Source organism: Tamandua tetradactyla, chromosome 6 (assembly GCF_023851605.1).
Source record: "Tamandua tetradactyla isolate mTamTet1 chromosome 6, mTamTet1.pri, whole genome shotgun sequence".
NCBI lineage: Eukaryota > Metazoa > Chordata > Mammalia > Pilosa > Myrmecophagidae > Tamandua > Tamandua tetradactyla.
The window spans coordinates 31,972,457-31,985,023 of record NC_135332.1 but is presented as its reverse complement, the minus strand read 5'-3'; the positions used below and the strand labels follow the sequence as shown (position 1 = coordinate 31,985,023).

The 12,567-nt window shown below is 56.2% G+C and overlaps 1 protein-coding gene across 3 annotated transcripts; it reads right to left on the bottom strand.

Moving 5' to 3' along the window:
* Nucleotides 1-5,879: 5,879 nt before the first annotated feature.
* On the bottom strand, nucleotides 5,880-12,227 carry WFIKKN2 (WAP, follistatin/kazal, immunoglobulin, kunitz and netrin domain containing 2). Of its 3 annotated transcripts, none has more exons than XM_077164783.1 (3): nucleotides 11,655-12,227; nucleotides 10,548-11,286; nucleotides 5,880-7,961 (listed from the first exon to the last, which is right to left on the bottom strand). In XM_077164783.1, exons 2-3 carry the CDS (start codon nucleotides 10,746-10,748, stop codon nucleotides 6,417-6,419), a joined length of 1,746 nt encoding a protein of 581 aa, XP_077020898.1. In that variant the 5' UTR covers nucleotides 10,749-11,286; nucleotides 11,655-12,227; the 3' UTR covers nucleotides 5,880-6,416. The 3 variants fall into 3 exon arrangements, with proteins under 3 accessions (XP_077020898.1, XP_077020899.1, XP_077020900.1); XM_077164784.1 differs by having other exon boundaries at nucleotides 5,880-7,937; XM_077164785.1 differs by lacking the exon at nucleotides 10,548-11,286 and having other exon boundaries at nucleotides 5,880-7,937.
* Nucleotides 12,228-12,567: the final 340 nt, after the last annotated feature.

Below are 12,567 nucleotides of genomic sequence, written 5' to 3'. Positions count from 1 at the left end.
CTTATGTTGCGTGCATAGAGGTGAACAAAGCACATATGGTCTCTGCCCTCCTGAAGCTCATCACATAGGATGGGATCTGTCAGATGGTGAAATAGTCAAATACTATCTAGCTTAAAGATAGTTGTGAGGATGAAACTGAAGAATATTTGTAAAGTGGCTGATTCAGAGTTGTTAGCACTCAAATGTCCACTCCCTGTCTTCCAGCACCAATCTTCTCTCCTGCCAGGGCCTCTGTCTGCTTCCTGGCTGCTTGTACAGAAAGGAGACAAAACAGCCCCCAGCTCCACCCTCTCTTAGGTTATAACCAGAATTGGATGTGTCCCTCATACCAAAATGAAAAACAAGTCATCAGTATGGGTACATCTTCGCCCTGTTAGGTCACTGGCCCTATCCTCAAGTGGAAAGGGCAGAGTGCAGCCAAGCACCCCTCCTCATCTCTGAAGATATCCTGGGAAGAAGTCCCACCTCAGGAGAATCCAATTTCATCCTTATCTACCCAGGAAAAGTGTATTGTAGCTGAGTCATGCTTTCCACTTGTCTGAATGGGGTTGAAGGTGGCCAAGGTGTGGCTGGAGAGCCAGATGCCAGAGTTCCATGTCCCTATGTAATTTTGGATGTGGGCACAGGAACTCCAATAGACGTGCTAAGGGGCTCAGGAGGCAGAGAGGTGGCAAGAAGAGGGGTGGTCACTCGCCCACCTGCCCGCCCTACCTTCTCCTCAAGACACCGCCAGCTGGAGGTTTATTCTTTCTTCCTCCTGACACAGCCTGAGACAGGAGTGTCACTTGACCTCAGAACACATTCCAGAATGAGGCTGCATCCAAGAATAGGACCCAGGAACCCTGCCACCTATCTTGCCTGTATTAATCACACATTCCCCAGAATAACAAGGAGGCTTCAGACTCCTAGGGGAGGAGGTAGGAAGAGGAGAAGGAGGTCTGGGGTGTAGAGAGACACCTCCAAAGCCTTGCTGTCACCCAGTGCAGTAGCCACATGCCCTTGGTTCCAGGGTTCTTTGTTCTCTCAAAAATAAATAAATAAATAAATAATAAACAAACAAAAACCCAAGAGCACTGTGAGCTGGGCCTGCAGCCCTTCTGGAGCCCCCAGGCAGTTATGCTGCTCTGGGATCAGTGGGAGGACAGAGGGAGATGGAAGCCTGGAGGAGAGCACCTAAGCAGCCTGGGGGACAGCGAAGGCTTCCCCAAGGAGCTGAGTCTTGAAGGATGAGTAGGCATAGGCTGATGTCTCGCTCAGGAATCTGGGCCATGGCTGCTGTATGAGTAATAGAAATGCCATGTCACGTGGCAAGGTCATAACGCAGCCCTGGGTGGGTATGTTTGTGGCTGACTGGAGGCAGAGGCTGGGGATATTTGGGGTCTTAATGGGAGGGCTGGACTCCATGTGGCACAGCCAGAGAAGGAACTCTGTGTTTTTCTGTGTGGGTTTCACAGTGGGAGAAACAGGGTATCATGAGTGGTAAGAGCTCTGAAGTCAGACTGCCTGGGTTCAAATCTTGGCTCATCACTGATCAGCTGTGTGATTTTGGGCAAGCATCTTACCTCCTCTAGCCTCCTCTACCTCCTTATCTCTAGTTTTCTCCCCTGTAAAATACCAGCCAGCTTAATACCTGTCTCACACAGTTGCAGTGAAGGTCCTAAGAGATGATGCCTAGTGCCAGGCATGTAGGAAGCACTCACTCAATGTTGTTGTTTTAATAAGACAGCTGGACAGAGGGGGCTCTCGCCAGCTTAAGGAAGGCACCGCGTGGCTGTGTATGCAGTTTCCCTTTTCCTAGTCAGGTTCTGCCCTCAGTCCCTGCTCTCGAGCCTCACTGTCCAGGAGGTGACATCAGACTGTGATGCAGCTGGCAGACAATGGAGCAGAGTGTCTTGGGAGGCTGGAGGGGCTGGGGGAGGTGGAGAGTGGAGGGTAGAAAAAGCCAAGCTCCCTGTCCCAGAGACAGCCTGCAAGAAAAGGACTGGAGGGCGCAGGAGAGTGGGGAGGGGGACCAAGCAGATTCGGGGTGGGGGGAGGGGGCGTCCAGTGTGGACAGAAGCAGGTGAATCCAGCCTCTGGCATGAAAGGGGTTGGGCCTGAGGAGGACTCAGCCTCTCTGTCCTGCAGTCCAAGCTGCCCCAGCTCTCTGAGGTCATCTGGCAACCAGGCCCTGGGAATTCAGCTCAGCCTTTACTGAGCACCTACTAAATATCGGTCCTTTGTATAAAGCCTGGGAAAGAGACAAAAGACTCAGGCTCCGTGTCAAAGATAGAAGAATGAACATCATTTAGTAAGTTTTTATAATGATATTATAATGATAATGATATTATAATGGATTCTAAGTTACTTATCCCCTAAGTGCCCATATTTTCTGAACCCCAAATCAGCCTACATGGCACAGATATTATATATATTCACTTAAATGAAATAACTAGAAAATGTAATTTCATAGAGACAGAAAGTAGAAAAGGGTACCAGGGGCAGGGAGGAGGGGAAAGAATGGGAAGTTACTGCCTAGGGGATGCACGGTTTCTGTTTGGAGTATTAGAAAAGTTTGGTGATGGATGGCGGTGATGGCCCAATATTGTGTGGGTAATTAATACCAAGGAATTGTATATTTGAAAGTGGTTAAAATGGAAAGTTTCTGTGTTACCACAATTAAAATTTATCCAAAAAATCAGCCCATGTGGGTCTCTGTATGTGCTCTGTGAGCAACAGAATGGAACACATGACAACAGTAGCTGTGAGGCTGCTGCAGAGCTTGAGGCCTGCTCTGCCGTCAGGGCCTGCAGCCATCGAGAGCGCTGGGGCAGCCACCCCGCCCTGAGCCAGGCTCTGTCTCCTCAGCTTTCCAGTTTTGCAAAGTCCACAGGGTCACATGCCCCAATTCCCCATGAAGTGCTCTTACTACCATCCGTTCTATAGAAGGAGAAACTGGGGCTCAGAAGGATAGTAGGCGACCGGCAGAGCCAGATCCGACCCAGGCCAGTCTGGCTGCACAGGCTACGGCTGGAGGGTGATGGGAAGCCCAGGTCTGGGGCTGTGGGTGGTCAGTGGGCTGGTGGGAGAGAGCCCTGAGACTGGGCTCCCTGGAACCTCACACATCCCTCAGGGGAGCAGGACATTGACCTTGGCCCTACTATCCAGACCCCACGCAGGCCTCAGGCTCCCTATCTGCACAAGTGGGAGGCACGGGAGGTGACAGGTCTGGGCATCGTCCCTAGGGTAATGTGCCGTTTATTCAGGCACCTCGGACCAGAAGCAGGTGCAGCCGAACTTCCCCAGGCCTCTGAGGACACACCTGGCCTCCCTGGTTTCCTGGACTGAGTGGGGAGGGACTGTGGCGGTGCTCACACCATCTTGGTGGCTAAGTGTCTTTCTTTTAAATTTTTTATTGACATATAGTATATATTCACCTACCATGTAATCATCCAAAGTGTACAATCGATGGCTCACAATATCATCACATAGCTGTGCATTTATCATCACAATCAACTTTTTTTTCTATTTTGTGAAAAATAATATATATGCAAAAAAGCAATAAATTTCAAAGCACAGCACAACTTGTACAACAGATTTCAGAGTTTGGTATAAGTTACAATTCCACATTTAGGTTTTTACTTCTAGCTGCTCTAAGATACTGAAAACTAAAAGAAATATCAATATAATGAATCAGAAATCATGCTCATTTGTTAAACCCTACCTTCTCTGTACAACTCTATCATCATCTTTGATCTTTCTCCCACTCTTCAGGAGTATTTGGGCTATGTCCATTTTAGCTTTCTCATTTGGAAGGGGCTGTCAATAATATGGGGTAGGGAGATGGAACTATGTGATGTTCTGGAGAGACTGGCCCTTCTGTGTTTCAGGACTTATCTGGTCCAGGGACCCATCTGGAGGTTGTAGGTTTCTGAATCTTTCTAGAATCTTATATAAAGCCCTAGGTGTTCTTTAGGATTGGCAGGAATGGTTTTAGTTGGGGTTTGACAAGTTATAACAGGTAGCAATGTCTAACTGAAGCTTGCACAAGAGTAACCTCCAGAGCAACCTCTTGATTCTATTTGAACTCTCTCAGCCACCAATACCCTATTTGTTACACTTCTTTTCCTTCTTTTGGTCAGGATGGCATTGTTGATCCCACAACACCGGGGCCAGATGCATCCCTGGGAGTCATCTCCCACGCAGCCAGGGAGACTTTGATCCGGGGATGTCATGTCCCATGCAGCGGGGAGGGCAAGGATTTCACTTACAGAGTTGGGTTTAGAAAGAGAGAACCACATCTGAGCAACAAGAGAGATCCTCCAGAAGTGACTCTTAGGCACACCTATAAGTAGGCTGAGCTTCTCTACATACATAAGCTTCACAAGAGCAACATCTCGGTGGCTAAGTTTTGAACTCAGTTTCTCACTCCTCTGGCCTCTCTCCTTGTTGACCTGCTCCTGGCTCCTTCCTCATGCCCTTATACCTGGGAATTCTCTCTAGGGTGAGATGGCTGGGTGGGCTGGACTGGACCTGGAATCCTTTGGGTCCAGGAAGACCCAAGGGCCTCCCCAGACCAAAGGCGCTGCTGTCTCCATTCTCAGGAACTGAGCCGCATGCCCTGGGCATACGTATGACTTTGATGCAGGGTCTAGGCCCCTCTCAGAGACCCTGTAGGGAGTCATGTCTCCCTGCCCCGCTGCTGGCTCCTCCATCTTCTCCCCTCCACATGTGGAGCAGCAACCATGGCCAGGCCTGGATTTCCCGCCTGACCAACACTGTCAGAAGGTGGTAGGAGTGTAGCTGTGATGAGTCAGAAGAGCTGGTCTAAGCCCCAGCCTTCTTGGGCAAGTCCCCTTGCCTCGCTCTTGTGCTTCATTCATAGGGCTGTGCTGGGCACCCCAGTTACTGAGCCTCTGAGTTGTAAAGTGGGTCAAATATTAGGAATGTCCCCCCATCACCCAAACATAGTCCCCTTAACCAGACTCCCCTTGTCAGTCACCAAAGCAAATGCTAGTTCTCCACTCCCTCCACCCCATCTTAGCCCAAACGAATCACACAAGAAGAGCTATTGATACTATGCGTTTTTAATGGTATCTTCCTCCCTACGTTTGAGGAAGAATCACGGATGCCCCACGGTGACCTTCTTCGCAGTGGAGGGGCTTGGACAGAATGAAGGGCTGAGGAGCGGAGTGGGGGCAGATGCAGAACTGACAGTGGGTTCCCCAGATCCTCTATCTAATGGTGTGGTGGCTGGGCCTGCACAGGGAGTCTGGAAACAGAAAATCACCAACAACTGGTCACATCCCGGGACCTGCCTGCCCCACCTGGCCGGGAGCCTCCCTCGATCCATGCTGGCACCCAAGGCCTCCAGCAGATGGCAGCATTGAGCAACATTCCTTTTCCTTCTCAATCCTGCCTCCCCTCCTCCTCCCTTTCTTCTTCCTTATTCCTTTGCTTCGCCCCACCCCCTCCCTGCCTGCTTTTTTTTCTCCTTTAGTCCTCTTCCTACCAAAAGAGATCCTGAGACTTTTTATCTGCTTTCTCTCCAAGGAAGCCTGTGGCACATGAGAGCCCACCTTCTGTCCAACAGGAGGGCCAGCGATGGGTCTGCTCCCAGGCCCCCTGGGATCTGGACACCTGGGTTAGGTCGCTCTGAGCTGGGCCAGGTCTAATGTCTCCGTGGCACCAGCACCTGGCACTCAGGAAGTGTTCAGAAAACGTCCACTGAGCTTAAATGAATGGCACCGAATCAATGAATCAATCAACTGAATCAATCAACCGCCAAGGAGAAGAAACGTGTATTCCGCTGGTGCCGCGACAGCCTCAGGTCCTGCGACAGCCTCGGGTCCTGCAGGGCCAACATGACCAGCGCGCAGGCGGCTCCCCCCCCCCCCCCCCCCCCCGCCCCGGGCCCCGGGGGCCTCCACTCAGCGGGCACCGTGCGCTGGCTCCCACCGCGCGCCCGCTCCCCTCTGCCCGCCACGCACAACGTGAGGGGCCCCTGCACCCCCGGTCTGAGGAGCTGTGGGGAGCTGTCCACATGAGCTCCTGCGCCCTCCCTTCTCTCCCCACCTACTCCCTGTGCAACCCAAGTCATTCAACTATTCCTGTCGCCTCCACGCTGCCGCCATCTCTAGGATCCTGGCTGGGGGCACCAGAGGGGGACGGGGGTGGCCAACAAAGGGAGGAAATGGTCGTCAGGAATAACGTGCACGTGTCTGCGGGCTTCTCCTTTTGTCCACCTCAGCTGGGAAAAGGACCCCTTACTGAACCTAAAGAACAGAAGCTGGCCTGAGACCCTGGGATGGGCTGACTGATGGCTCCCTGCTGGCCCAAGACTGTCTAATCTGACCTTGCCCAGATGACTGACTGAGGGGCACCGGGGGTGGGTAGGAAGAAGAGGGTCAGGGTGGGGGCCAGGGCGGGCTGGGGCTTCAGTGTGTGCCCAGGAACTCCTTGAGGACATCACAGGTCTTCTTGTGCATGACTTCCCGCAGCTTCCTGACCCGCCGTGCGCTCGAGGCACCCACGAAGCTGTCGGGCCGCAGCATGGCCATGCCGCCATCCACCTCGCCCATGATGATGAGCGACGTCTCGCCCACCGTCACATTGGGGCAGGGACAGGCCCAGTCCACATGCACCAGGGTGACCTCCAGCGGCTCCCGGCCCAGGAACTTGAGGCCCATCTTCTCGTCCTTTAGGACCTCGTCCACCGTCACCAGGGCGCGGCCTGAATCAGGCTCCTCGGTCAGCTCGGTGACACGGCCCAAGATGACGAAGTCGCTCCGGCAGAAGCTGGTGACGAGCTTCTGCCGCGGCTTGCAGGCCCGGCAGCTCGGGTTCCCCCGAGGGAAGGGGCAGGACTCCTCGCAGGCCTCGCGGCTCTCAAAGTTGTTGCTGTTGCCCTCACAGCCGCCGTAGACAAAGGACTGGCACTGGCCCAGCCGGCTGTTGTAGGCCCAGCGAGGCGCGTAGGCTTTGCAGGGTCCCTGCAGGGCCGGCAGGCTGCACACGGCCAGCGGCCCGCGCATGCACGCCAGCATGCAGGCCTCGTAGGTCTCGAAGTGGTTGCGGTTGCGGTGGCAGTGGCCAAAGGTGAAGGTGAGGCAGTTGTTGGCCTGGGCGTCGAAGTGCCAGCGGGTCTGCTCCTCGCCGCAGTCCTCGCTGTCGGGGGGCTGGAGGCACTCAGCCGCCGGGAAGGCCGTGCCGTCGGGGCCGCTCTCCATGGTGGCGGCCACCGGACCGCCTCGCACTACGGACAGCGGGAAGTCGGCGCGCAGCACCCCGGCGCCGTTCCGGGCCGTGCAGGTGTAGACGCCAGCGTCCTGGGGCTGGGCGTTGTAGATGACCAGCTGGGCGATGTTGGTGACCACGACGTTGCCACGCACGTGGTTGGGCCGCAGGACCACATTCTCCCGGTCCTCCAGTTGCTTCTCCCAGGTGACCTCGGGCCGCGGCCGGCCCGCGACGTCGCAGAGGAAGCTGACCGTCTCGCCCACGGTGACCGACTGGTGCACGGGGTGGTTGAGCAGGGCCGGGGCCGCCACGTCCAGCCCTGGCGTCTCCGGGGCGGCCGTGGTGGGGCGCACGGTGGTCTCGGGCGGCAGGGGGCTGGTGTTGGGCCAGGTGAAGTGGTAGCGGCAGGTGACGACAGCCAGCGTGGTGCCCTTGGAGCAGGCCTCGGCGTCCATGTAGCAGCGGTTGTAGTAGGTGAGGCCATCCGAGGCGCAGGTGAAGCTGGGCTCCTTCTCACAGCGGTCTTTGCACTTGCACACGGGCTGGCCGTCCCAGATGTCGCACTCAGAACCCTGCTGCGGGCACATGAAGTGGTCGCACGTGGCCTGCCGCGGCATGCCCACCGGGCCCTTCTTCCCCTGTGCGTCCACGTAGCGGGCCGCCACGCAGCTCTTGGTCCCACACACGTTAGGGCAGCACTTCTCATAGGTCTCACACTCCTGGGTGGGGGCAAGCAGAGAAGCCTGAGCAGGGAGGAGGAGGAAGAGAGGTCAGGGCCCCCAGCACCCCCCCGCCACACACACACACACTTACCCTCCACAGGAACAGGGAAGGGAATTAATACGCGCTGACAACATATGCGACAGTAACACCCGCTAGCCGGGGCACGGCCCCTCCCAGGTGCCAGGCCCTCCTCTAAGAACTTCACGTCTGACAACCAACACCCGCCTTCCAGGTGATGGTCACTGAGGCCCAGAGGCTTAAGTAGCTTGCCCGTGGTCACCAGGTGGTGGTACAAGGAGGCAGACTACATACTTCTAGGAGGTGACGTTTTCCCTATGACCAGTTTACAGATGAGGAGGCAGAGGTTCGGAGAGGCCTCTGGGAAGTTCCCACAACTGTGAAGTGGTAGAAAGTCCCAGGGGGATGAGATTCTGCAGTGGTGGTTTTTCTCTTCTGCATCACCCAGTTATCGCGAACGAGGTCCAGTTTGAACCCGACAGCCTGCCTGTTTCTCCTTCTCTGCGGGATGAGGGGGCATATTAACGGGGCAACCTGGCAACGCTGAAGTGACAGCAGAGGCTAAGAGTGAAAAGCCAGACACCCCTGGGACAGCTGTTTGAGGCTCTCTGCACCTCTCTTCCCTTCGAGGAGATGGACACCCAGCTCACGAACACAGGCTCTGCTGAGACCCGAGAGGGCGGGCGGGACAGGCCCAGGGGGCCGGTCTCACTACAATGGGTTGAACCGGTTCCAGGTCCCATTTCCAACACATGGAACATTTCACGGGGAGAAGCCACAAGAAAAAAAAAAAACGTGTAGCAAAGGTCAGCAAGCCGTTAGCGAGGACTTACCGGGCCGTAATCCCCTCTGATTTTCTGTGGAGCCACCTAAAGCATTAGTTTAATTCCTCAAAATTAGCAACATGCTCCTGGAGCCGCACAAACAAGGATTTCACATGGTGTTTTCGACAATAACACCATCGTACCCACTGGGCCGGCGGGCAGCGGGCCTAATCCTCAGCCTGGGAGTAGCTGCGAGCTACTCCCCACGCAGGGCGGCCTCTTATCATCCGACTTTTATTTCAGCCTCTTTGACATTCCACATCAGCTAAGAGGGGGGCTGTCCCCCGCCCCGGCTGCATGGAGCCTGCCCACGCGACTTGTTTACTGTTTTCCCCCCTTCGGCTCAGAATGGGGACTTTGTTTTGCAGCCCTCGTTTGGCATAGGCTTCTAGGCCACACCAGGGGAGGCTTTGGGGCCAGACAGGCAGAACGCAGAGCAGGAGAGCGGGGGTCTGAGGGAGAGAAGCCCGCGGGAGCAGGCAGGAGAAACTGCTTCCTTGGCGGGAGGTTCTATCTGTTCCTTAAGAGAGTGGCCCAGGAATGTCCTCAGATGCTGGGGCCATGGGGAGATGTTTCTGGGCACAGGAAACCTAGAGGGGAGCCTAGAGGTCGTCCAAATCCCCAGCCCCACACAGCTCCCTTCGCCCCAAGACACATAAAATCAGCCGGAGTCTCCCTGTTCCCAAGCCCACCTGATCCGTTAGGCAGACGGCACCACTGAAACAGGCTCCCCTGCCAGTGGGGTGGACTGATGGCATGGCCTCGGCTGGGTAGAAGAGCTCCCACCTTGCCCAGCGCCTTATCTTCCTATTCCTGGCAGCTTCATTGCCCACTGGCAGTGTCTGGCCTGAGAGGCCCAGGAACTATCCCCTGGGCACCGTGAGGCAGAAGCCTTCTCCCTCCAGGCACCCCTGCCTCTACTGCAGGATGAGGTACACTTGGCAGAAGCATAGGGAGCACTGGGGTCTCTCGTGTTCCAAGGACACCCCAACCCAGACCTGAAGTCCCAGGAGAGTCCAGGCGGCCCTAAGAGCTGGCCAGCCGGGCAGGAAGTGTCTGCCCAGGGCAGGTGCCAGGTACCAGTGACCCTTAGCCCCCTGGGCACAAGGGCAGGAGGGGCACTGGACTTGGGAGCTGACCAACATCCCAGGGCAGAAGCTCCAAAGCCATCCCTGGGAGAGCCCCACCCTTGAACTGGGCCCTGCCCCATGCAGAAAGGACCGAGGAATCTGGCAGGTTCACGCTTGGTCCATTCCCCCTCCCAGGGACACCGGAGAGAGGACACCTGGGGAGAGCCATTTGGAACGGTTCTGCCTTCCTGGCTGCTGCTGGCCTGTCTGCTCTCAGGGTCAGGGCCCAACTCCCTGGGGAGGTGGCCTGGAGGGTCAGGCAGACGAAGGTTCCGATCCCGTCCTCCCATCAGTGGCCGTGGCCCTCATGCCACTCCTGGCAGGTCCCCGGGTATCTGCCATCTCACCTGAAGAAGGGTGCTGACGCCCACCTCGTGGACGTGTTGTGCCTGTCCACACGCTGCGCCTGGCCCTCACGCCCACGTGTGGCCACCTTCAGCAAGCCCGAGGCAAGGACCTCGTGGGTTCCCAGGCCCTGATGAACTGGGGCATCACATGTGCCCAGAAGAGGCCCCTCTTGTTCCGGACCTCAGTGTAACGGACGGAGCCGGCACTGCATTTCTGTCCCCGTCCCCAGGCCCTGCAGGACATGCCTGCGTCGGCCACCCTTGGGCTGACTCACGAACACACTCACCTGGTCTGCGTCACACTCCCGCTTGCAGGTGCTCTGTGCATCCACCCAGAGATTGGGGTTCATGTCGTTGGGGCAGATGCCAGCGTGGGAGTAGCGGATGGGTGGCAGGGCCAGGCCGCGCAGGGGGGCCCAGAGCAGCAGCAGCAGGGCTGCCACCTGCCCCCAGCGGGCCCAGAACCGGCAGCACCCCAGGGCCCACATGGTGCTGTTCTGCGGCAGCCAGAGACCTCCTCTGCACTGACTCCAGGGGCTGGAGCCCACCGGGGTCTTCTCCTCCTCTGGGGGTCCGAGACACCTGCCCCTCCCCAGCCCAGCAGGCCTCCTTGCTGCCGCTGCCACGCTGCTGTGGCTGCCTCCACCAAGTCAGCGCAGCCTGCTGGGCTGTGCGCTTCAGATGAAAGAAAGGTCTTTGGAAGGAAACTCCCTCTCCTGAGTGTGCAGGGAGAGGAGCCGCAGCAGGGGCCCGAGCCTGGATTTATATCCTGGGCGCGCCACCCGAGGGGGAGCGAGCTAACCTGACGCCTGTCACCGGCAGGCTGCTGGCTCCTCTGTCCCGGGGCTGATCGCAGACTTGTTGCAGAAGGGGAAAAAAAAAAAAAGCTGGAAGCAGTTTAGGCGGCTGTATCTGGCACGGTGGGACACCTGCTTGTTTTTGAGCTCCAGGAGGCCTTTAACCCCTTTGAGGGCCAGAGATGGCTTGTGCTTTGGAGGGGAGCTGGCTCCAGGACACGCAAGCTCACTGTAAAGAAGGGATTTGTTTCCCTTTCCCCACCTCCTCATGGCCGGGCCCCCTCCTCCCTTTTGGCCACCTCGAAAGAACACACAATCGCTTGTTACGAGAAGGGACCTGCAGCCGCCGGCCGGGTTAGCATCGCCCGGCCTGATAGTACATTTGAGAGCAAATGACGTGGAAAAACAACAAGTTCACGGCCATTCCAGGGAGGCCTGAGCGGTGCTGTACTCTGTAAGCTGACTCCCAAACCAGCACCAGGTCCCTCTGTGGGGGTACTTGCACGGACAGCTCCGTATCTCTCTGTCCCGGGCAGTTAGTGTCTCAAGTTCCCAACTTTGGTGAATTTCCCCCAAAATCATTCTAGAGATACATACCAGATATGCTCCAGCTCCCCCGGCTGCTGGGACGTATCACATTCCTTGCTCCTCCATTGACACCCTTGCCGGCTCCAAGAAAACCTACCCACAAACAGTATCTTAGGGCTGAGCCAGACCGCCAGCCGCCCTCGCTATGCCCATAATGGCTGCTGTTTCGTGAGCTCTTCCTGAGTGCCAGGCACCTTACTGGCATTATCTCGTTTCCCCTTCCCCATTTGGCAGAGAAGTTTCAAAGTCCAACAGGGCAAGCATCTTGCCCAAAGCCACATGTAGGAAGCAGGAATAGCAGTAGTAAGAGCTGATATGTAGTGGGCTCTTAATTGTGGAGCCTCTTTAAATGCATCATCTCCTTTAATCCTCACCACAAGCTGTACTTCCATTTCAAACTTGAGGAAATGCATGCACAGAGAGGTTAAGTAACTAGCCCTGGGTCACACAGCTCTGCCATTCCACATTAACACGGGAAACAGGGAAAACAGCTTGCCTGGATGTGGGCAGGGGCCTTTGGAAACCACCCCCACCCCCATCCATCTGTCGGAACTGCTGTCAAGGCACAGCCCAAACTCTGGTTTTTACAGGCTGGACAAGAAATTTTTGAAACATCAGGAGCTGTATTTGTGGAGGGGGCGGGGGAAAAAGTCAGAAGCTGCCAGGGAGCGGGGGCGAGTTCTCTGCCGTTTGGCAGGAAATGGCTTGTATCTAAAATGCCACAGAAAAGCCAGCAGGCTGAGTGCTTTTGCATTGGTCACTCGATCCCCGTGGGGGTGGGGGAACAGATCCCCAGAAGAAAGAGTGCCTTTTCAAGGCCAAACCACAAACCAGTAACTGAGCTGCTATATGTCCCCGGGACAGTAGATGGGTGGGCACAGCACACATCAGAGCCAGAAGGGACGCTGGAGGCCCCCAGCCC